Source organism: Rhinolophus sinicus, linkage group LG10 (assembly GCF_036562045.2).
Source record: "Rhinolophus sinicus isolate RSC01 linkage group LG10, ASM3656204v1, whole genome shotgun sequence".
Taxonomy (NCBI): domain Eukaryota; kingdom Metazoa; phylum Chordata; class Mammalia; order Chiroptera; family Rhinolophidae; genus Rhinolophus; species Rhinolophus sinicus.
In genome coordinates this window covers 38,595,248-38,620,998 of record NC_133759.1, presented here as the reverse complement: position 1 = coordinate 38,620,998, position 25,751 = coordinate 38,595,248, and the positions used below count along the sequence as shown (strand labels likewise).

The 25,751-nt window shown below is 45.4% G+C and overlaps 1 protein-coding gene and 1 long non-coding RNA gene across 2 annotated transcripts in view; one reads left to right on the top strand and one right to left on the bottom strand.

Moving 5' to 3' along the window:
• LOC141567216 (uncharacterized) overlaps positions 1-25,751 on the top strand; it is a 163,278-nt gene that overhangs the window by 60,860 nt on the left and 76,667 nt on the right. The gene's annotated exons all lie outside the window — the stretch shown is intronic.
• TRIM42 (tripartite motif containing 42) lies at positions 4,721-25,660 on the bottom strand. Its single transcript, XM_019747355.2, has 5 exons — positions 25,320-25,660; positions 20,761-21,461; positions 15,520-16,343; positions 12,269-12,493; positions 4,721-4,807 (listed from the first exon to the last, which is right to left on the bottom strand). Exons 1-5 carry the CDS (start codon positions 25,658-25,660, stop codon positions 4,721-4,723), a joined length of 2,178 nt encoding a protein of 725 aa, XP_019602914.2.

The window sequence follows — 25,751 nt, the reverse complement described above, 5'->3', positions numbered from 1 at the left end:
CGTCCTCCTAGGATTAGGAACCATCTTCCAACAATTCGGCTGCCATCTTGTGGGGCCCAAACGCTTGTTGGTCTGAGAAAGGGTTGTTTCTCAGAATGTCTCAGAGGCTTTTAGAAAATACAAATGTCTAGCCAACCTCCTACCCCGTGCTGCATAATCTGATAGGTGGGACCTGGGCATCTAATTTTTTAAAAGTTCCAGAGGTGATTCCAATGTTCACCTGGAGTTGGGACCCATACCTCCAGAGGCAAAGTGACGTATTCAAAATTTAATTGCTTTCCAGGTGCCCTTGTGGTTAAGAAGCCACCAGAGACAGGAACTAGCTTCGTGTCTCTCTGGTTTACCCTGCAGAGCCTAGCTGAGTTCAGGGCACTCGATGCCATTGCATTCTAGAAGATCACTGAGTCATGCCCACTGGTGAGTCCCGAGTTTGTGTCCCCAGCCCAGGCCCATCCTTTGAGTTCTAGTCCTATGTAACTGTGCTGATTATTAAGCTGTCATCTCTCAGTTCTAAACCCGCCCTTCTGGACTTGGTCTGTGGTGTAGGGTTGTGGCTCTGCAGATGTCACTATTCCTTTGCCAGCTGGCTCCGCTAGGCTCTGCTACTAGGGGATGCCAGCGGAAGCCTGGGATGGGGAGAAGGAAAGTGCTGCGTTCCGTCTTGCTCACTCTTCTGGATGGCATCACTGTAGCAACAGTCCTTTCTGGGCGGTGGCAGTTTAGTTGTTGCTGTCAGTTTTCATCTTTTCCCCACACTCCTACAACTGGCCTCCTGGAACTCCCTCAGCTCCACCAGCGCCAGCCTGGCAGTGAGCCCTGCTCAGAGATTTGGGTCCCGGCTCAGCAAGGCTCCTGTTCTGAGCCTCTGGTTGTGCCTCTGGTTGTGCACCCCTTTCACTTCATTCTCCCCAGTCCTAGTGGTGACAGCAGCTCCCTGAAGTTGCCACCTCTGTGTTATCCCAGGGTCCTTTTCTGTCCTCAGTCCTCCAATATCTGTTTAACCAACCCCCATATTCAGTTCTCACTGTTAAAAGGACTGGTGTGGTTTCTGTTTTCTTACTGAATCAGACTGATACAATACCCAACTGTCTCTATTTGATTCTACTTAGTTGTCTCTCAAGGTCTTCCCTCATCCAAGGCAGAAATCTGATATTTCCCCCAAACTTGTCCATTCTTCCCTTTCTGGATTCATCATCCACCTAGTGCTTAATCCAGAATCTTGGGCCTCATTCTTGAGTCCTGTCTCCTGCTCATCGATACATACCCTAGTGGTCAGAAAGGGCTGTTGATTTCACCTTGAACTGGTTTCCTCAGCCCAGGTAACCATGCTTGTGTTAATAGTCTTCCTGCTTTTTCTTGTGCTGCCCTCCCCCCAACTCATTTCTCACACAGAATCAGAAGTCATACTACCAAAATATAAATAGGGTTGTGATATTGCCTGGTTAAACATCCTTCAACAGCTTCCTAGGGCACATAGCTTCTGTGTCTGTAATGGCCCACAAGTCTTGCCATGGCCATTTGCCTGCCCTTCTCTCCTCGTTTCCTGCACTCCAGCCCTGCTGGCTGTGTTCTGGTTTCTTGAACATGCTAAGCCCTTTCCTGTCACAGGGCCTTGGTACCTGCTACCTGTAATGCTTTTCTCCTCTGCTTGTCACATGGTTGGCTCCCCCCCACCCCCAGCCATTTTTAAGGAAACAGCTTTAAATTCACTTCTTGGGGATCCCTTCACTGATACCTTCTGTCTTAGTGGGTTTGGGCTGCTGTAACAATGTATCATAGGCTGGGTGGCTTATAAACAACAAAAATTTATTTCTCACAGTTGCGGAAGCTAGAAATCTAAGACCAGGGTGCCACCATAATTGGGTTCTGGTGAGGGTCCTCTTCTGCTGATTTCTCCTTGTATCCTCACATGGTGGAGTGAGCTAGCTTTCTGACCTCTTCTTATAAGGGCACAAATCCCATTCATGAAGGTCCCACCCTCATGGCTGAATTACCACCCAAAGGCCCTATCTCAGAATCCCATCACAATGGGATTAGGATTTCAATTTAGGAATTTTGAGGGATACAACATTCCATTCATTGCACTCTTTTTAGAGTTGATACCTCCCAGCTCTACACCCCTTTCCTTCCTAGCATTTCTTATCATTTTCAGTCATCTACGTGTTTATATTTTTATCTCTCACTCTCATTAGACGATAAGATACATGGGCAGGGCCGTGTGTATTTAATTCATCACTGTGTTCTCACACCTTGCACCCAGGTCTCGTGACAGACGTGCTAAATGAATCTAGAGAACATTAAAAAGAAAGAAAAAAAGAAAGAAAGAAAAACAAGGAAGGAAAGAAAGAAGGAAAAAAGAAAAAAGGTGCAAGAAAACCACCATTTACTCAGCTAGCAACTGTCCTAATATGCTGTAAGTCGTGTTCGTGGACACACTGGCACCGATTATCTGTTCCTGTAGCCACAGACTCCTGCAGACAGGCTGAAAGGGATGTTGAAATACATGGATTACAGAGAGATTATGGCTCAATACAGTGGTATATATTCACGCATTGTTTTGTTCTATTTGACATGTACTCGTATATCATATATGTCAAAAGGTACACATTTCCAGGTCTAAGATAAATAAGTCCTGGGATGTAATGTACAGCGTGGGGACTCTAGTTAATAATAGCGTGTCGTGTATGTGAAAGTTGATAAGAGAGTAGATCTTAAAAGTTCTCATCACAAGAGAAAGAATTGTAACCATGTGTGATGATGGATGTTAACTGAACTTATTGTGGTGATCATTGCACAGTATGTACATACATCAAATCGTGATGTTGCACATGTAAAACCAATATGATGTTAAACGTCAACTGTAGCTCAATGAAACAAAGAGAAATTCCATCTTGCGTTTGGTGGAATGGCTCAGCTACTGGTTAAGCGGCCTCTCAGAGATTCTGGCCGACTGTCTTGGTCACTGAATGCAAGTGAGGCAACCTCAAGGGACAGCGGCTTATCTGATTCTGGCCCTTCTTGTTCGCCCTGTGAGGAGGTATGATCATTGTAATGCAATATTCATACCATTTTATTTTCTTAGTTTAATTTCATTTTAGTTTATCAGTAGTAAAATCCCTGCTGGCAAGTCATGTAATTTGCTCCGTGTGCTAATGATGATCCTGAGCTTTTACAGAAATGATTATATGGTAATACCAAAGCTGACGGTGGTGTCAAGCCATCATTTACAGTAATAGGATGATAACGAAACTCCCAGGGTAGTCCTTCTTGTAACACTATTGGGGGCAGGGCAGGAATCTGCTCGGCTTCATTCCATGTTATTAGACGATCCTCAGTAGGAATCTCCCTCGAGGAAAGCGCCTTTTCTGGCTCTGACACTGAGCCTTGGGCAAAATAAAGGGTTGCAAACCAGTGGTCCTGTGGGTGAAGCTAGACGGGCTGCCCACACCTGCCGGTGGGATAGCTCATGAACAAGTTGGGATTAGAGGAGGTGGAAATCAGCAACTGCTTACGCCTTTCCATGTCCACTCCCACGTCTGTGTGTAGACCCCTCATTGTGTAAACTGACCCATGGAGGGGGGCGGGCGCTCACAGGAGGGTCATTCTGTGGGCCTGCCTCCAGCAGTAGTTCCTTTCTTCCTGGTACTACACGGCAGTGTAAGCCTCCCTGGGCCAGGCACTGGGACAAAATGAATGAGACACCATCTCTGCCCTAGAGACTTGGACAAAAGAGGGGTCCGATATATCACTGGCTGGAATAGATGTCTCTGTGGGGTGTGGGCTCTGTGTTTAGTGAGAACCCAGGGGAGGAGGAGTGTGCCATCCTCACCAGTAGAATCAGCAAAGGCTTCCTGGAAGAAGTGGTTGGGTCTTGAAAGACGGGTGGTATTTTCTAGGCAGAAATGAGATGGGGTTCAGGCGAGGGTCATTCCAGACCGATGGGTCTTTATCAGGCAAGAAATCCTGGGAGCTTCATTGTTGTTGGGAGGGTGAGGCCACGCTCAGCCTGACTGTTGCTGACACATGACGCTGCCATTCGTTCATGCCTTGCTTCAAAGAGCCGTGGGAGAGCCTCTGACCAGGCATTCTACTGTCGTCCTGGTACTGTCGAACCAGAAGCCATGAGGAGGAGAGGGAGTGCTCTCAGTCTTTATGACTCAGAGGCACACCTCGGACTCTGGGGTTCAAGTTATGGGAAGGCAAGTTCAGGCCCAATAATTAGGAAGAACACTTTAACAATGGGGGCTGCTTAATATTGAAATGGACTGCATGGTCAGGTAACAAGCTCCCTGTCAATCAGAGATTTGTCCAAACACTGAAAGCTGGTTAGACCAAGGTCAGAATGCATACCCAGGGGACCGACTGCAAAGAGTGAGTGCCCTTTTTACCACTCAGCAGTCTGGTGATGCCATGTACAAAACATCACAGAATTTGGAGCCTGGGGCTAAGCTTGAGCTAATGGAGACATAGAGACTTGTTGACTGTTTTGTATCTTAGTTTCATAATAATGAGCAAACAGCAAGCCGTGACATTAGGCATATCCTTTTATTAGCTCTTAGAAGACTCCTGATGAAACAGCTCAGAAGTCTCAGGAACATCTGCAACCTCACTGAAGAATGTGGTGAGAAAAATACATATACATATGTGTGTGTATATATAAGTCTATTTTGTGGTGCATCTCTGAGGTTGCTGCATGCTCTGCCGGGTGGGGAAGGAGGGCTCAGAAGCGCTTCTGGAGGGCAGACTGGATATTCTTCAGCAGGCCCCACTTAGCTCGGTTCTTCCCATGCCCATCTGGGGTGACCACCTGCAATCAGAAGAAGAGAGCCATGGCACCAGCTATAAGGGAAATAGCAGCTCCCAAGAACTGGGCCCCTCCTACATGCCAGATACTATATACATCATCTCATGGACAACTCATGACAACCACATGAGGCAGGTGCCACCAACCCCATTGTATAGATGAAGAAACTGAGGCTCAGAAGGATAGGGTAGATTTTCTGAAGTCCCACAGCTAATATGTAGTGGGATTGGGATTTTGTAGACCACGTTCGCCTTCCTTTAAGGCATCTCCTATGACTGAGAGCTGATGACAGTGTTAGGGCACTGACCATAGATGGCCATCACCATAGAGTAGCCCTCTGGGTCCTCCCTCAGCCCCTGGAAATTGCTTCTGTCACAGCTGTTATCATTTATAAATTTCAGCAAGTGTGTTTGACTCTCTTACCAGACTGTGAGCACCTTGATTGGGGTATGACATCCCTTCATCTCTGTAATTCCAACATTGGTTATGATAGAGAAGGTTCTTAGAAAAGTGGATGAAAGGTGAATAGAATCATAATTTGTAAATCTGCCAATTGTTTCTCTTTGATGCTTCAGACTATCTTTGATCACAGTGAATAAATGGTCAGTGCTACCTAAAAAAGGCATCAGGACCCTCCTAAAAGTCTCACCAATGCAACTTAGACGTGGATCTCCATGTTTTACCTTGAAGGTGGTGGGTTTCTCCATCTCTCTGCTCTAGCAGTATTCCTGTTCCTTCACAATACACATTTACTGAAGAGGCATGTAGGGCGTGAGGTTGAAATCCTCGGATGAGAGGCAGCCCACTGAATCAATGGGCCCTGTCTAGGTGACTCAGGACTCGTGGGACAGACGGGGGAGGAGTTTGGTTTGGATGGTGAAGAGCAATGGTTGTACAAAGTACAAAGTTTCTATATACAAAGCTTCTAACTTTGTATTTTATGTTTGTATTCAAAGGAAGAGGGAAAGAAAAGAGAAGATACTTATACGATTATGTTCTCTAGTTTTACAAAATTTATTTTCAGTTTTAGAGAAAACAGGGCTTCATGCAAGGTAACGCTCATATCATATACATGACATTAGATTATCCATTGCCAGATAACAATGTAGATAGCACATAGAGATATCCCTGATAAAGGAAATATAAATAATGTAAGACGTACACACAAAGCTATCAGGGGACAATGAGGAAGGGATGACAGTGTTGTGAGAGGTTGGGAATTAACTCATTAAAAAATAGGGGATTTGTTTCTGCCTTAAAGTGAGTCAGGGTCTCCAGAGATAAAGACTGTGTGTGACATCTGAATGGGGCACTGGGAGTTGAGGTTGTGTCTATGAACAAGGGGATCAGATGAAACAGGACAGAGGGAACGGAGAACAGGACTTGAGATAGTAAAGAAGGTGAAATGATAGTTGTCATCCCCTTCCCCACCCAAAATGACAGCTTCCCAAATTTTACCAAAATTTTAAGGAAGATTTGTTCTAGAAAATATGAGAAGAACAAAAGCTTCCTAGCTCATTTTATCAAGCTAGTAAAATATTGATTCCAGAACTAGATAAAAACAGTATAAGCAGAACATGATAGGACCAATTCACTTGAAATCATAGACGCAAGGAAAAAAAAAAAAAGTGAGCTAACTAAAACCAAGTATATTAAAAATAATACATCATGATTACATAGGGTTTATTTAATGAAAGCAAGTGGAGTTTAACATCACAAAATCAATGTAATTCACTTCATAATGTCTAAAGGAGACAAATTATATAATTATCTCAAATAATACACAAAGAATTCATGAGGTTGAATAAGCTCTCAGAAATTTAGAAGTAGAAGGAAATTTCCTTAACTTTATACGGATTATATACCACAAACACGAAATCAAAAGTCATCATAGCTCAGTGGAGAAATGTTAAGATCAGGAACAAGACAATGAGATCAACTAGCATGGCTTCCATTTTCTGTAGGTCCCATGGTCCTGGCCAAAGCTATAAGGAAAGTAAAAGAAAGGATTGTACGGAAAGAGATAGAACTATCATTATTTATAAACGATAGGATCATATGCCTAGAAAAACAAGCAGAATCAATCGACAGATGGGCTCTCAGGATAAAAAGAGAGTCCATCTGTTGATCGATTCTGCTTGTTTTATTGAGATTGCTGGACTCGAGATTCACTTACAAACACCAATAGTTGTTATTATAAACTAACAATACATGAGAAAATATCAAATGTAAAATAACATTCGTAATATCAACAAAATCTGTAAATTACCTGATTTAACCCAGAACATGTACTGCCTCTATGCGAAGAGCTTAAAAACCCTCGTAAAGCACACAGAAGATGAGTTGAATAAATATTCAGACATGCTACAAAAACATCAATTGTCTTCAGATTCATTGAGAGACTCAGTGCCTTTCTAATCAAGTTCTATTTGGATTATTATTGTTTTTTTTCCCCCAGAAATTCAGTTAACTTACTACAAAATTTATATGAAGGAATACATGATTAGCTAAATAAACCTTAGAAAAGAAAGAAAGGTAATGGATAGACTTACCTTAGCAGATCATCCAGACAGCGGCACATAGAGGTTAAAGAACCATAAAACTAGTGTGGTAGTCACACAAGAACAGGCAAATAGACCAATGGGATACAATAGAGAGCTCAAGACACACCCCTAAATACATGGCAATTTAATATAAGATCAAAGTGGCACCTTTGTTGTGTACTAATGGAGAAGACATCGCTTGGGAGATGATATTGGAAAAACTGGCCCCAAAAGTACATCCCTACCTAGCACTAATTACAAAGGCAGACTCTGGAGAGATTAAAGTTCTAAGTTTGAAAGGTGAAACTGTAAAGCTAATGAAAGAATATGTGGAATTTTATCTTTGTGATCTAAGCCTATGGAAGGACTTTTTGAACAAAATTTCTAAAGGGCAAACCATAAAGAAAAAATAATTGATGACAGTGATCACATCAAAATTGAAGATTTTTGCTATTTCATGAAGAACGCTATGAACAAAGTTCACTTTAAACAAATGTCAGAATGGAGAATATATTAGCAATGTCTAAAACCATGATCTTGGCTGTATAAGGACATCTGTAAATCACTTAGAAAAAGAAAAATGCAGTAGAAAAATGGGCAAAGGAGATTAGCAGTCTATCTACAGAAGAGGACATCCTGAAAACTGATAAGCATATGAAATAAATTTAAAACACTAAGAGATAGCGCTTTATACCTATTGGGCTAGCAAAATAGCAGAAAGTTGGATCATGCCAAATGTAGGTGGGACTTAGAATATAGGAGCCCTCATGTATTCGGTATGGAAGTGTGCATGCATGCAATTAAATCAAGTAGGCACATACTCCAAGATCCAGCAATTTCACTCATGGTATATATCTGGTAAGGGCTGAATTATGTCCTCCCAAAATTTGTACGTTGTAGTCCTACCCCCAGTAGCCCAGAATATGACAGTATTTAGAGGTATGGCTGTTAAAGAGGTGATTAAAAATGAGATGAGCTTATTATAGGGGCCCTAATCTGCTCTGGCTGGTGGTGTCCTACTAAGAAGAGAAAATGTGGGCACACAGAGATACGTGAGAGGTGCACGCACACAGAGAAAAGGCCGCGTGAGGACACAGGGAGAAGGCGGATGTCTGCATGCCAAGGAGAGAGGTCTCAGAAGAAACCAGACCTGCCAACCCCTTGATCTTGGGCTTCCAGCCTCCATAACTGTGAGACAACACATTTCTGTTGGTTAAGCCCCCCAATCTGTGGCATTTTGATATGGTAGCCCTAGCAAACGCACACCCCATCCCACCCACAAGGTGTCATGAAAGAGGCTGTCCACTCTAGCACTGGTGGCGGTCACCGGGGTGACCATCCTGGCTGAGTAGACAGGTAAAATGTGGTGAACAAATGCACATAGTGAAAGATGAAGCAGCAGTAGGAGTAAGGGACTGAATGTGCATGGCAACAAAAATGGATCATGAAAACACAGGGTCTAAGGAAACAAGGTAAGAAACACAGTTAAGATATGTAACACAATTCTATTCGTGTAAGTTAATAACACATTTGAGACAGTGCACATCATGTAAGACACATAAAAGCAATAAGATACACATAAAACATATTAGAGTGGATGTCTAGGGAGGAATGTTCATCAAAGGGAATAAATACATAAACAGGAAAAGGGCCATTGTTGATAATGGCCCATTGAACTGAGGTGTCTGATTAATTCAACCTTCTGTGTATGAGGTTAAAAACAACAGGTCTAGCTTTAGCCTCAATTTTACTCACTCCAGGCTTCAAGCCCATCTGCAGGGCAACCCCAGTGGGGTTCTATTTACATGAAGGCTCAAGGACTCTTTGGTGTGGGGGAGGTTTGGGGCAGTTCTGAGTGTGAAACAGTGTGAGTCACTCAGATTGTCCTCCAACCCCAACCTCTAAGATGTGCATCTCAGCCTAGGCAGAGGGTGTGCAGTAGGGAGAGAAGATAAACCAGCAAGGGGATTTCACGAAACCAAAGTGAGATGCCCGGGAAGGCCAGGCGACCCTGCTCTGTGGCTGGAGTGCCATCCTAATTGCAGCCTGAGCTGGAAGGAAACAGCACTGCAGACTCAGGGTAGCCACCAAGCCTTCTTCCTGAGCATATGGGGTGATGGTGGGCGTCCCCAGGACAGACGGAAGAAATTTGAGAGGATGGGTGGGGGCAGGTCTGGTGCATTTCCTGAAGAGCTATAGGGAAAGACCCAGAACAGTGCCAGTTTGTGACTACTGTTGGGCTTCAATTTTTACCTCCAAATCTGATGTAACCTGGAATACTGGATTTGTAGATTGTGATAGGCAGAATAATGGCCCCCTAAAGATGTCCATGTCCCAATCCTGGGCATCTGGGAATATGTTATGTTACGTGGCAAAGGGGAATTAGGTGGTTAGTCAGCTGGCCTTAAGATAGGAAGATTATCCTGAATCATTCGGTGGGTCCAATGTAATCACAAGAATCCTTGAAAATGGAAGAGGGAGACAGAAGAGATCCAAGAGATGGCAGCGTGAGAAGGACTCAGCCTAACATTGCTGGCTTTGAAACTGGAGGAAAGGGCCATGAGCCAAGGACTGTGGGCAACTGCTAGAAGCTGGAAAAGGCAAGGAAAAGAGTGTTTTCTGAAAGCCTCCAGAAGGAGCACAGCCCCGCTGACACCTTGATTTTACCCAGAGAGACCCATTTTGGATTTCTGATCGCTAGAATTGTCAGGTGATAAGTACATTTGTTTTGCTTAGGCCACGAATTTATTACAGCAGCAATAGGAAACCAGTGCACAGATGGCAAATGGGATATGTCATAGGAAGACTTCCTGGAAGTTAGCTGAGATTGGAAGTCAGATGGCGACAAAGTAAGGAGGCTTTCTTCAGAAATGGGAATGGTGGTCGGCAGGTACATTGAGGACGAGAGAAGAGTGGGGGGAGAAACTCAGGCCAAAGTGAACATGACTTGCCTGAAAACACATTTTTCCAATCTTTTAAAAATACCAATTAGGGTCTTGGATGTTAGAGGCTGTCAGCTGGGGACTGTGGACCAAACGGGGTGAGTCAGGCCAACATGCTGTCTGTCGTCACAGAGCTTGGAGCCTGCTGGCTTTCGGGCTCGGCCCCAGGGACACCAGCCCAAGGCCAGTGTTCTTTCCAATGTCGGATCTTGCCCCTCAAAAAACCAACTGGCGCTTACTGATGTCGGCTTTGACAGCGTTCTCCCAGAGTGAGGTGCCAGGTGCCCAGGGCTGAGCCCACCCTGCATCTGAAGACGGGGCAGGGGGACAAAGAGCTCCTGCCTTCCATAAGACCTAGCTTCCCACTCAACTCCTTTGAGTTACATGAGGCCAGACATGAGGCTTGTTTCTCTGAGCCTCACTTTCCTCATCTGTAAAATGGAGGCCATGACTCCCCACCTTTTGAATGGGGGGATGACCAGTGATAATGAATATACAGTGTCTTACACAGACGTAGCCTTGGATAAGCGAGACCTTTAAAACATGTTAAAGTTCATTTTCACGCTTCATGTATGATGCTTCAAATAAGATCCCTTAAAAAAATCAACAAGCCGCAGACTATGAAAATCAAATACAAAAGGTGTTATTTCACTTCCTTTACGAAAGTACATATGATAGAAATATTGCATTTTGGATCAGAAATGATTCTGTTGCCTCATTACATCATTTTAAATGAAACCTTTCAGGACTACCTGCACAAAACTGATGCCAAAGGAAAAATATTTCGATTTTATAGGAAAGAGCTGAAGTCATTACTTTTATGAAGCTTTATAAATGTCATTTAAACACACCATCTTATTTTCATTTGCAATTGAAGTCTTTACTTATGCAAATCCTGACAAACGTTACGGAAACCAGTGATTCCCCTGGAATGCTAATATATTCACAGAAAGGGAGGAAGAATTACTTCTGAAGGAAAAATCTATATTGCAGCTCTGCGACTCTGATAAAAATGAAGCTTCCAGAAAACCTCATTAATTAGCGCTCTGCTCATTTAGAAATTGTGTTAAAAAGCAAAGGGACTGCAATGAGTTTCCTTCCCATACAGGGAGTGCAAATTAATCGCATAAACACAATTTCAGGGGGAATGTTATTCTTGACTGATTGTATAAAACACTTAAGAGCTTTCAGGCATCATCTGGTACTTTGTAATTATTAATTTTGTTTATCAATTTATTTCTTCACTCTTTAATTTAGACATTCATTCATACATTCATTTGTTTGGTCACATTTTCACTCATGTATTCATTGAATAACCATGAAGATCTGCTATATGCACAGTGCTGTGGTAAGCATTGTGGGAGAAAGCAAGAGGAATTAGACATGAATTCTGTTCTGAAAGAGTTAGAGTTTAAGAGGGAGGACAAAACACCTCCTTAAGAAAGCCGACATACTTCAGCCTTCCACCCCCATCCCTGGCTCTAGCATCTAAAAATGACAGAAGATACATTGAAAAAATAATTAAAAACAGCACTGAGTGCTCTTCAGGGGCAGGGCATTTTTGAGGAATTTTTTAAAAATGAGAAGGCAGATGGAATTAGCTTAAAGGAAAAATCCATGGTCAAAAGAACATGCTGCAAAACGTGGTAGCAGCTGTGGGTGTTCCAGGCTCTGGAGAGAAGAGTGTCACCAAGAAGGGCTCTTGGGACAACTGACTGACAGGGTGATTGGCTCAGGTACACAGCAGGAGGAGCAGCCAGGCTGACATTCTCATCCCACTTGCTTCTTACGTGTCTGACCTCTGGGGGAGGGGGAGGGAGTGCATGTGGGTCCTGGGCTCCTGAAGCAGAACATGACCCCCAGAGCCAGCAATCGGGATGGACTCACAGGGTGGGTTGTGTGATCTCAGGATCATTCTAACAGACCTGCCTCCAGAGCTTATAAAACAAAATCCGTCTGAGAAATAACGTGCACGGTACCTTGCAGATGTCACTCCATTGCCCAGGACCACTATCGTTGATGGCTCTGACTTTAAACAGATACTCAGTGTTGGGTGTCAGGTTGTGCAGCTCCAGGCTCTGCTGCATTATGTCCCGAATTTGTCCACAGAGCTCTGTCCGCACATTGTTAGGAGGGGAAGTAATGAGTTCATAGAATTCCATCTCGAAAGCATCCACGTCTTCTGTTGGGCATGTCCAGTAAACCTGTGACAAAATGAACAAGTGGGTGTGGTCCTACTACACACCTCTCAGCTCTCTTTCCCATAAAGATTTGTGCCGTTGACTATCTGCGGGGTGAGATGGAGCTGAACCCATCCCCTCTAGCTGCTGAGGACTTTGAATTAGCCCTTGTGCGACAGTCTTGAAAGACTGTGCGATGGGGCCTGACGGGATGCTTGTACTGCGTTTCAAGAACAGAAGACTGTTCCCCTGCATTCTGTTACTGTCAGTCATCATGGAGGTGACCACTGTCCCCCTGACACCACTAACCAGAGGCGCAGCCACGTATTAAACACCTAGTATGCATCAGATTCTGTGTCAGACATGCCTGCCTCATTTAGTCCTTACAACACACGTAGGTGGGGGGGAGATTTTATTATCCTAGTTTACAGTTGAGGCTCAGAAAAATTACATTTAGCAAATTCCAATGGAATCACAGAATCCTAGAAGATGAAAGGTATATATATTCCAACCCTCTATTTTATATACAAGAAAATAGAGTCCCAGAGAGATGAGATGACTTATTCAAGTACTGGAGAATATATATGTTCATACTCAAAACATAAAATATCAGCTCTTGGGAAGAGGTATATGAACAAGTATCAATTGGCAGATTGTATCTGACATATAAATATTGCATAATTGTATTTTAAATAGATATTGCATGCTTAATTTAAATTTTGATAAATTGAAACGTTATTATGTTTATACAATTAATTTATAATTCTTATATATAAATTTTCAAATTTTTATGAATTTGTATAATTATAATTTTTATATATTTACTTTTAAAACTTTTTATTTCTATAACTTAATAAATATTAATTTTTTTTCTGATTATCAAAACGAACATTCTTGCTGTAAAATACTTGGGAAATACAGATAAAGTGTGGGATAAGGGAAGATGATAACCATCACTTACAATCCCACAATTCAGTTAATAATTTATTATAATTTCTTTCCAATTTTGGAATACACAAGAGCGCATATAGTAACTTGGATTATATTGCTTTGATTCCTGCTTTCTTTTACTTATTATGTATTGTACATTTCCCTATAGCATTAAAAATTCAGTAAAGTACCATTTTAATAACTGCCCCATAAATGATTTACTCCTTTTATAGTTGTACATATAGGTTGTTTCTAATTATACTTTAATAAATAAAGGTACAATGAACACTTTTGGGTATGAATCTTTATCTGAAGTTTTCATCATTTCCTTGGGTGAGATTTCTAGAAATAAAATTGAGTTTTTATTTAAAAAAAAAACTCTTTAGGATTATTAAGCTACATACAGACAAGGTATAATTCCAACTATAAGAATATTTTGTATGCCAAAAGCCTACAAGGGACTCTTAGTCAACTGTCACTTGATGTCAACACAGATTTCATCTTCTGCATTACTGAATGCTATGATTTCTGTGTGAGTGCCATTCCATGATCCCATAATAGGGACCAAGGCTATTTTACATCAAATACCACTGTCTGGAAGTAAGTTTAGGTGTCCTCTCTTGACAGTCAGTGACTTGACTAGGTTTTCCTGTGTAGGCTTTTTGCTGGAGCTCTACCAGGGGCCACTCATTGGAGGCATAGGGTGACTGTTCTCCAAGCCCAAGTGAAGAGCTGACACCCCAGTCCTTCCCCTCTAGAGCGAGATCCTGCCAGCCTCCCGAAAGGTCTACGTTGCATGGAGATGAGACCTAATGCCACCCCTGAGCTATCGTCACATATACCACAGGCTTTGTTGATCTAGTGTCATTTGGAAATGTAGGTTCAGCTGCTCAGTTGTGGGTGCCTCATGTGAAGGGCACAGATACTTTGCTGCATCTAATGGCCCATGGGAGGGCATGTTCTATGTTGCAACATAAGGTAATTCTTGGTGTCAGCCATAGACGCCCAAACAGACTACGTCCCAGGAGAATGGAAAAGTAAAGCTTGGTCAGTGTCTGGCTTTCATTTCCTTGTTTCCAGACTCTTGATACTGAAGTGTGTATCGCAGACAGGCAGCAGTGGCAATACCTGGAAGTTAGTTAGAAACAGAATCTTACATCCCACTGAGACCCATTAAAACAAAACCTGCAGCCAAACGAGATCCCCAGGTGCACATTTGAGCACTCCTGGGTTAGACTTCAAGGATGCTAAACGTGTTTGGGGGTATTCTCAGGTTATGGGGGCAAAAGATGGGCTCTGCCACATGGAAGCAGGTCGTAGCTGGCCTGGGAGATGTCCCCTTAGGGAACCCCAAGAGGAGGCAAGATATGCTTTAATAGAATATCTAGTTGCGTGTTAATCTTTCTTCTCCCTGAATTTGAATAAAGTATTCTATTAAGAGCTCAATTTAGGGTTAGTTGGATTTGAAAGGAATGTTAAGGGAAAAGCTATTTGTCTGTGTTAGGCCGAGAGGGTGAGGAGGAGTCACGTCCCTTGAAGCCAGGTGTTGGCAGGTAGAGATCTGTGACAGGTTCAGCCCCCTCCCCCGCAGAGAGTTAAATCTCAGGAGACAAGAATTGGAGTTCCACTGGGGATTATCCTTCCACTCTTTCTAAATTATGAAGACTCTGGATACTCTCTTTAGGAAAGGTAGCAATTTAGAGGAATCATAGTCCACAGATAATGGAACCTGCATTTCTAATTCCAATTTCTGTGCTCTCTCTCCTACTCCAGGCTTTCTTCTTGGGAAATAATATTACACTTTCCAAGCCGTCTCTTAAAATTACTTTGGTTCCCAAATTGGGTTCTCTTTTAGAGAAGCTACCTTTGAAGTGAGGTTAATTTCAGATGTATTTTTGCCTATGAGTTAAATACATTATTTGCTTTAAGCCAATCTTGGGCTACTTAAGATGGCAAGAATTTCTTCCTTTTGAATGGGCTGACCACAAAGAGCAAAGGAGCAAATCTGAGTGACCAGAGCCTACAGGTCAAAGCCATAAATGCAACCTTTCCTGACTACCCACCTCCATTCCATAGCCCACACCTTCCCACCTACCCGCGGGACCCAGGGCCTTTCTTACCTTGGCAGCTCTGGGATACACCAGAGTCTGGTAGATAACGATTGGGCCTGGAGTCTTCACAGAGCCATCGTTGAATGAGTACCAGTTGTGGAAGCTGCTGCTGTTCTTCACCGGTTGGCTTTCTGCCCCTGTGCTCCAGTAGGTGTAGAGGCCGTCTGTGGGTTTGGCAGGTGTGGCCGATTGGGCTCGCCCACAGGCCTCTAGGCCCATCTTGGCCTTCTCGCTGCCGGTGGTATTGAAGGAAAACAAGGAGGAGCTTCGCTGGTACACCTCATGGTTGCCGAAGCTGTGGGTGCTGAAAGTGACCTTTCTGGCAGTCATCATTTCTGGGTGCATGGGATAGGGGCCAGGCAAGGAGTCCTCTGAGGAGCAGACCTTCTTGGGTCCTGTGGGGAAGAGCTCATGGATGGCACTGGAGAGCTCTGCGAAGTCCAAGGGCATGCAGTGCAAGGAGTGTAGCCGGAGCTGTGGGTCGGGCCTGTAGGTGCTCTGGATGCCATCCTCGATCTGTTCCACCAGAATCTTGGCAGACTGCAGGAACGCCACCTGGCCTGTCTCCTTCAGTGCCTCCTTGGAGTAGGCAATCAGGCCGTCCATTTCGTTCACTTTCGTGGATGTGACGTACACGTATTTTTCAATCTCCTTCTGCCTGGACACTTCTAGGTTCTCTATCTGTTCCATGATCAATTTCTCTTTTTCCTGTAGGATGCTACGCAGCTTGAGAAACCCATTTCTGATCTCTTTTCGCTTTACCTCCTTGTCAGCTTTAAAGCTGTTCTTTAAAATGTTGAATTCCATTAGGTCGTTATCAATTTCATATCGGACTGCAAAACAACCAAGTTAGTTACTTCAGTTAACAGTTTCATCTTCCGATACGTGAAAGGCAGTAGTAAACTGGAGCAAATTATCTTGGATGCCAAGGAAGTGGGTGGAGAGGGAGGAAAGGCACTTGTAGCTGGGCTGCAACAGGCTAGAATGCATTTCCTAAAGCGGTTCATGAAAGGCGCTGGCCTCCCTCAGTGCACCCCTCTCTTCCTCCTTCTGTAATACTTCCCTCAGATACAACAGCCATCCTTCCCTGGCATACTTCTATCTTATATAACAGTAATCCTTGTGGCCTTGGGTCTGAAGTTGAAAGTTCAAGGCCACCCTTGATATTGTTTTCACCAGACTTCACTTGTCAGCAAATTGCACTTGAGAAGATGTGACGTCACAATGTGATGTCACAAAGCTTTGTGAAAACGAAGCTTTGCAGGGGTAGGAGAAAGAACTAAATTTCTGATGAAATTACTTCTAAATGTTGCCATGCCTCATTCACCAAAAACCCAGCCCTCACCAACAGTGGCAAATCAGCACTGTTTTCCTTCACTGTGGCTACTCTTTCACGCCCCCTGTTCTCAGCTGGGGGACTCTACTCTTTCAGGTTCAGCTGGGCCCCCCCCCCTCTTGTCTTTTCTCCTACTTCCTTTCAATAACAGGTCTGCTGTTACACTTCAAGGAGAACCCAATTAGTCCTGCATCTTCTCACATGGTATTTGGATTTAAGTTCACTCAGTCATTCAGTAAACACTGACTGGACACCTACCTGTTCCACGACACATGCCTTTCTAGGCGGTAGGGATACAGAGATGAATATGAGAGGGTACTGATGCTCAGAACACTCATACATCCCACGATACTGCAGCGCAGAGGACACTGTGATGGGGGAGCATGTAGCACGTCTCTATCTGAGAAATGGGCATCTTTGTTGGCTTTATGGGGATGTAGGCAGTAGGCAGCAATCTGAAAACACGGCAGCCTTCTGTGGCCTATTCTAAAGTAAGTTCCTCCTCAGGAAAGGCCAACTGTGCAGTGAATTGATGGGCTGCTGTCCTCACCAAATTTTACTCAGGAGTTGGGGTAACCAAGTCTGTATTGTACTTGGTTTTTAACATAGACCTGGGTCCACAGTAAGCTGGACCTCTGTGGGTGGTGGTCGTTGTAACAATGATGAGCATTTGAGTAAGAGAAACCCTAGCATTCTGTCGTAAGAACAGAGTCCACGGTGTGTTGGTAACCTCTGTGACCTGCGTGTGCAGAGGTGATTGAAAGGTGTTTGTTTATTGAGTGAATGCCATTTTGTCCCATTTTCTAACATCTTTGGGGTAACTATCAGCAGTGTCACTCTCTGGCCTACTTTCTGAAGCCCCCATTTCCTTTCCCCACCTCCTCCCTTACACTGGCTCAGAGGGGATAAGGAAGTGATGCAGTTGGGGGCTGAACAGGCAACTATTAGGGTGTGGTTGCAGTGGTACTGAGAAGGGCCCCCTGCCCTCCCCAAATGCAAGCGCTGCTGTGACCTATAGCAGCTGAAATTCCACTTTATGCTTTAGATTCTTTGACTACTCAGTAGTTACTCATTGTCAAAGATACTTGGATAGGAAATGTTTTGCATTATTAGGGGTTAGTTAAGCTTCAGTAGAGCAAAGTCCTGATAGTCAGGATAAAAGTTTCTTAGGTGAGGGGAAATAGGCAGCCCCAGGAGAAGAGAAAAGACAGAAGAGGCCAGAAGCACTCCCTACCCCTTACAAATACAATATCTTTGCAAGAGCTGGTCTTAGAGCAAAGTCAAATCAAGGTCCCTTTCAGGCAATATACTTAAAAGTAGCTATTATTTATGAAACATTTATTACAGACCAGATTCATACATTATACATATTATGGATCATGCCCATATATGAAACATATCTTTCTATAAGGAAGATATTGTTCTTATTTATAGATGAGGAAACTAAGGGTCAGAGAGGTTAAGTGACTGTCCAGTGTCACACAGCAAGTAAATGGGAGAAACCAGGATCTGTCTCTAATTCTAATTGTCTGACTCCAAAGCCTATGTTCTTAATTGCTCTGCTGTGGTTCTCAGCCCTCTGTGAGCACCAGAATCCTCTGGGAAACTTTAAAAAACACTCTTCTGTTGGCCTCGCCTGCTTAGATTCTGAATTGGCCTGAGTTGGAGCTCAGGAATTCAGGTGAGGCAGTTTGCAGCTAGGTTTAGCACTCATCCAGGGAATCTTCTGGGATCTTGTTAAAATGAAGATTCCCATGGAGTCGGGATGGGGTGGGGCCTGAGGTTCTTCATGTCTGCCAAGCTGCCAGGTGACACCACTGCTTCTGGGCCTAGTTAGAAAGCTCTCCAGGCAGTGCAGTGCACAGCTGGGGTTGACACCACAGCGCTGAACACGTAACATAAACCAGATCTTCTCTCCAGGGCCCAGAGTGTCTCAAATTGTGTTCTCAGATCACAAGCTTTTGAGTTACTTGGCAATCTGTTTAAAATGCAGAAAGTGAATTGAATTCTTAAGAGCGAGTTTGAACCCTGGTTAAATTTTTCTTTTTTTGCTCCCTTAGTAAATATGGACAGGCTAAATTCTTGACCTATATCTGAATGGATAAGCCATGCCGGTGGCTCCTGCCCCCTTCGCAACTGTGGGGCTCTCTGGCGTTTGTACTGGTGTGCCCGTACCGTGACTTGGACTTCCGGGTCTGATGTTTAGGTGTCGTGGGCTCTGAGGAAACTATCGTAGGTTTCTCCTGTGCTAAATGCCCAGGCTTCTTACGGTTGTGCAGGGGTCACAGCAGGTAGCAGAGCCCCTTGTGCATGCTGAGCCCCAGAGAATCCAGCTTGCCCAGCCAGTGAGTCCCACCTTGAGAAAACCCTCTAGGTACCAAAGGGGCCACCTATTTGCTTGCAACGTGGCTCCTGTAGGGTTTCTTTCATATAAAAGGTTCCCTGGTGATGGTTGCAAAACTGAATAAATGTCACTTGGCAAACAATGTTTCCAGGTATGGGGCAATGGAGAAATCAAGGCATTCCTGAAATATTCATGCTGGTGAGCGGTACTGGGAGACGTACTTAGCAAAGTTCATCTCAGACCCACCTCTGTCTAATGGGACCTTTCTGTGCAGCTCAGAGGAAAACGGCTTCCCTCTCCTATTTTCAGGCGTGTTTACACCAGGGACACTGCAAAATCTGACAAAGGGAAAGGGCTGGATTGATCTGCTGCATTTTGTCACTTGACTATAGACTATTCCTTAAGGAAATAGACCAGAGGTGGTGGTAGTGGTGGTGGTTGCTGGTGTTTTACAATCTGTCTTTAGAATCTGGTCGCTGTTTAGCACAGAGTAGGTTATTACATGAATATTGTGGGTGTTGGAATCAGATACAGTGGGTCTGTCTTTTACTGGCTGTCTTGTGCCAATTACTTCTTGGAACCCTCCTTGTCTTATCCATGGAGGGAATTTTAATGCCTGTACTATAGTGTTGAGAAGAGTAGACATAATTCTTCTAGGAGGCCTGGGTAAAGTAGGCCTCTAACAAGGGAGCTATTTTTAGGGCAAAGGGCCCCGAAAGGATCCCTGAGATCCTCAGGTTTCATCAGGGGGCTGCACACCCAGAAATGATGAGGCTCTTTGCCAAACCCCATAAATATTGTTGTACTAGGATTCATGGGAACGAGGGTCAATTTCCCTGATCGAAACTAAAACTATTATATGTAGCCAATATAAAATAACCATGAGCAGTCATGCAGAGGTAAAACAAGCTGTTGATCAGAACACTATTGGCTATTTCTGAGTTGTCCTGTTATTATGTGCTTACCACGCATTCATTTACTTTGCTGTTTGCAAGTTTTGGGGAAAATCTGTTGGGGAAAATTTTAAATTGACGTAATTCTCAATAAGGACTTAATTCTCCCCCCCCCAAAAAAAAAAAAATTGGGTAAGTACTGGAGAAATCCCACTTTAGTGACAGAACACTTTCGAAAGGCTCACCCAACTTCAAGATCCTATCGGATCAAACTCTCCATTTTCCAAAAGGGAAAACGAGGCCCAAGGTCCTGAAGATTATGACTAAGATGATAGAATCTTGATGGACTCCTGATGTGCCAGGTAGTTTTTTTGCATGCTTCTCACAGACTAACTCATTTAATCCTCACAGTCACCCAAGGAGAGAGTTACTACTATTATCCCCATTTTATAGATGAGAAAACCAAGGCACAGGGAGGTGAAGTGGCTGATAGCAGTTGCCAGGTGTGGACACCAGGCCAGTGATTTGTAGCCTAAGGGCTCAGGGCTGCCCAGCACTTCCACTGTAGCTCCACCAGGTGGAGGTAAGGCTCTCACTACCCAGAAGGACCCTCGCCACCTGCCCCATCAGTTCCTGAACTGGGAGTTATTCTGGAGGGGAGAGAAGGGGACCAGGACCTGCTTTGAACTTGGCGATGGCGCTGAAGAGTGCGGCGGCCCTCTCGGAGCTGGCGTCGATGAGGCTGATGGTGTCGTGGCCGTTGTGGAACGAGGTCTTGCAGAAGGTACAGAGCAACTGGTTGTCGTTGCGGCAGTACTCGGTGATGCGGCTGGTCGGGTGCTGAATGCAGACTTTCTCGTCTTGGTCCTCGGTGCTGGTGTCCACGAAGACGTGGTCCTGCATGGTTACGTCGGAGTGGAAGGTCTTGAGGCAGTCGTTGCACAGGTTGAGGCGGCAGGTGATGCAGCGCTTGTAGGCGATGCGCCGGTTGCGGCAGACCTGGCAGTGGATGGGCCCCGAGGAGCGGTCGAAGCGCCACTTCAGGTAGCCGCGCTCCTGCATGTAGCGCTTGGTGAGGCGCCCGCGCAGGTAGTTCTCCGGCAGCTGCATCTTGTGGCTGTAAGGCATGCAGTGCGAGCGGTCACACACCGGGCAGATGAGGATGAAGAAATTCTCGGTGACCTCGGCGTGCTTTTGCAGCTGCCGCAGGCACCTCTCGCACAGGCTGTGGTTGCAGGGCAGCATGAACGAGTGCAGGCGCAGCCGGCTGCACATGGGGCACAAGAGGTGGTCCACGAGGTGGCTGCTCGCTGCCATTGTCTTCACCTCACCCACCTGGGTGTCGCTGCTCCCCCCGATGCGCAGGGCGGTCTTGGAGCTGAAAGGAGACACAAACACAGGGAGGGCTTCAGAACACAGGCTCCAGAGCTCGCTCCATTTCTCAGCCTCGGAAGGAAGCGTAGGGCCACTGAGAGGCGGTCGCATGTGATGGTGAAGGAGCGTGGGCTCGGTGCCAGGGCGCCTGGGTTCTAAACCTGTCTCCTCTATCTTTTAGCTGGGTGACCTCAGGTAAATTAATTAACCTCTCTCTGCCTGTTTCCTCATTATAAAATTACTACCCACATTGGAGAGCTTCTTGAGAGGCTCACAAGTGACTTTAATACCTGCAAGGCCTTAGAGCAGTCCCTGGAACCCAGTCTGAGCTGTACAACTGCTTCTCTTTGAGCAAGAGAAAAGCAGCCGAGAGTGGCCTGGTGCTATCAGCTGGGCCTTGGGGGTGCTGCTGGCCACAGTAATATCATAGAACACGAACAGCAAACAAGGCCATTCTGTGACTAGGATGGAGCAAAGCAGAAACAAGACCACTTTATTATCTCTGAACTCAGACAAAAGCAAGAACATTGTTCAAACCACACGAATGACCAAACAGCCCCTCTCCTGGTTATTGGGAGGGACTGCTTCTTTTTCACCAATTGCAGCATTAGCCTCCCTCTGTTCCCACCTTCTAGACAAGATTTATTAAGATACCCAACAGGAAGCTTTTCCCCACGTCCTCCCCTGACATGAGCCTAAATCCTATAATAACCTATTGACGCCTTCTTACCGAGACACCTCACACTTAACCCTGGCGTATGTTCTCAGTTGTTGCAATGAGGCAATAGATCCAGTCTCATCCAACTATCAGTGTGTTCCTGGTGGGTTTTGCCTGGAGGGCATTGACATCATTATTATTAGTGTAGGATGGACCAGAGAAGAGGATGGGACACCAGGAGGTCAGTCCCTGAGCCAAGCCTAAAACCTATGAGTCTCACCACCAGACCAGTAAGAGTTAAGGGCAGATTGCACGTGATGGAACGCACCACTGTAGAGTTGCACCTTTGAGATGAGTTTCTTAACCTCTTTCATTCTTAGTTTCCTCATCAATAAATCTGGGCTCACAATACTCCTTTCCCAAGAATTTTACAAAGTCTGCATGAGATAATCCAAGCTAAGTCCTTAACTGCTGGCACCTGGTAAGCATCCCATCGATGTGGCCACTGTGATTACTACCCTCTACTATTAGCCAGCTGATGTCCACAGTAGAGGAAAAGCAGTGGTCAAAAGCATGAAAAGTGTGTGCTCGCACTGTTTGTGGGGGTGTATACGTGTGCTTTGTCTGACATCTGAGGCTGCTTTCATGTGTCGTAAGAACTATGGACAAAGCAAAAGCACACTTGTAAAACTTAAGTGCATGTTCCAAGAAGCTACAATTGGGACAAAAGCATTTATGAAAATAAATGAATTAGCTGTGGGGATGGAGGTGTCAACATACACACCGTTGTGACTCTTCCTGTCTCTTTGCCTCTGTTCAGACGAGCAATGTTTGGATTGATCTTGACATTGTGGCTGTGTTCGCTTCTGGTTTTGTCTTCTTGTGGTCCCTATGTGCCCCTGTCTCCTTCCCCATTCCCTTGGTCAGGGACCTGTGTCTCAGAGCTCGGACAGTCAGAGATGCTTCCCAAGTGTGCTGGAGCAGAGCGTGCCCCTTGTGGAGACTCAGGCACCTGGAAAGCTCATCCCGTAGGATTTGGATGCTGGGCTCCAGGCCTGCCACCCACAATGTTCTCAGCCTGGTTCCCTCTCTGCCTGCTGGGAGGTACAAGCCCACTGTACATGTGGTACTGGATGGACCTTTCTAGTTTGATAAGGTAGGGCTCTCAGGATCACGGTGTAACGTGAAGGGAGACAATATGAGAAATCAGAAGAAGGGCGGGAAGGTGGTATTAGAGGAAGAGAAAGAGAGGGCAGAGCTAAGAGACAGGTGTTAATGGCCCAGGGAGCTGGGGTGAAGGTGAAAAAGGAAGTGAGAAAAAGAGATGAGTAAGGCAGAGAGGGGTGAATGAGACCAGAGTCAGGCAGGATGAGCAAGGTGCTGAGTGGGAAGTATTACCGGGGAACAGGGCAGGCAGTAGTTCAGAAACCAGGAGAAAAGTCATCTGGAAGATAAGCCTCAGGGCCCCCAGGACCAACCTCCTGACACTTGCAAGAGCATCACTGACCACTTTTTCCAAGCCTCAGGCTTAGACTTGGGCATTCAGTGGCCGTGGTTCCATGCCAGAATCATCACCTAGCCCAGCGGCCTTGCCTTCTTGCTCAGATATCTGGCCTCTGCTCCTCTGTATGGCTTTCTCCCTCTCCCATATCCAGGCCTGTTCTCCTTGTATCTAGGTTCTCATTGTATCACCTGGCAAGTCTCTCGACTTCCCTCCATGCCCCCTGGCAAGCCATTCTGCATTTTAGAATCACTGGGGTTGGGGGGTGGAAGCTTTTACAATTCTGATGCCCAGGTTATATCCCAGACCAATAAAATCAGAATGTCTGGGGGTGGGGGCCAGCTATCAGTACTTTTTAAGGATCCCCAGGTGATTTCAATGCAAATCAAAGTGTGGGAGCTACTGCCTTAAGGCATCTTCCCAAAGCACCAATGTCATCTGTCCTCCGTTAACATTGTTTGTGGGAAATGAGTAAACTCGTCATATCGTCTCTAGTTGGAACTGGCAAAAATTTTGCAAAGTAAATAAATAGAGACCTCTTTTTAAACTAAAACACTGAACGTTTCATAGAAAAATATCAAATAGATCAAAAGATAAGAATATTTTACGGAAAGTCTAATTTTGGCGAGAAAATGTCAAACAAGCCCCGCGTTACGACGCGATTTGGTGGGAAAATGCCCACATACAAAGTGTTAAAATGGGCTCAGTGAGTCTCCTGGCGGATGCACAGGAAATGGGGCAGTCAAGGGGAGTGTGGACGCGACTTTCCACACCTCAGAACTGCTGGGCCTGCGTCCAGAACTGCTGGGTTCTCTGTTCACGCAAGGACCACGAGAGGTCCCTGAGCGGAGAGTAACAGTTATGAAGCATCTACTAAGTGCTGAACTGCAAAATGGCTTGGTCATATTCTTCACCTGAACTCACTAGCCTTTGCTCACAGAATTGCTTTTCTGATCCTGAGAGGCTTCAAACCTGCCTCCAACTCCTGTCATAGTACTGAGCTTTGATCTGTCCTCCTCTAAGGAGGCTGCCTCTCATACTCCAGACTCCTCTCATGTGTGACATAGAAAGACGGGTTTGATCAGAGCAGGAAGAGGATATTTGATGCCTGACGCAGAGGGTGAATGCTCCCAAAGAGTGGCTGAAACCCTCAGTGCCATGACCTCTGGATAGGAACAAAGAGAAGGCTGGCAGGAGTACACAGCTCTCTGGGGGCCTTCTGTAGGCCATAGGGGTCAAAAGTGGCCCATGGAAGTGATTGCTTGTCCAGTAAGTGTCGCAGGTATCAAATGTTCAGAGGAGGAAGAGCAATTTATATTTTTTAAATCACATAGTATATGCATTACTTCTCATGCCACTGAATCAAGGCAGGGATTTTCCTCTCTGTTTTGCAGTAGAGCCTTTTAAAGTTAAGAACACACAGACTCTGGGTTCAAATCCTGGGTGCTTCTGACTGTCTGTCTGATCCTGGGCCACTTAACTTCTCTGAGGCATCCTCATTTGTGGGGTGGGTCTGGGCGGAGGGTGCCATGGGGCCATGCCGGCAATGCCAGGGAAGTTGCTTAAGCGCTGAGCATTGGCTATGGCTGTTTTGTACCAGGGAGAGCTGAGGCTCAGGAGAGCACAGCGCTCATTCACACCGCTGGCAGGGAGCCCCCCGTGTTCCTGAGCCAGTGTGGCCCACCTCGGGGCCCGGCACTTACGAGGTACTGATGCTCCTCAGGCGGCCCCTTTGGAAGGTGATGGTGGCATTGCGGCAGCAGCGGCTCTCGTAGTAGTAGCACTTGATGTTGCTGCTGGTCGTGCAGCAGCACTTGCAGTTCGGGTCATTGGCCCACGAGCAGCAGCACCAGTGGCAGTTGGGGTTCTCGGAGCAGGTGCAGTGGCAGAACTGGCAGTTGCGCTCATCTTTGTAAGGGCAGGGAAAGCAGGTGCAGTTCCGCTCCGACGTGAACAGGAACTTGCAGCACAGACAGGAGCACAGCCGTGGGCAGCATCTCTGCCACGTGCAACACGGAGAGCAGACACACATGGCAGTCTCCATGGCTCGGTCATGACGGTCACCTGCCCTCTTCCACCAGAATCCTGCTGTTAGTTCTCCTGCGGAGGGGTTCCTCTTCCCCGCGACGGGGCCG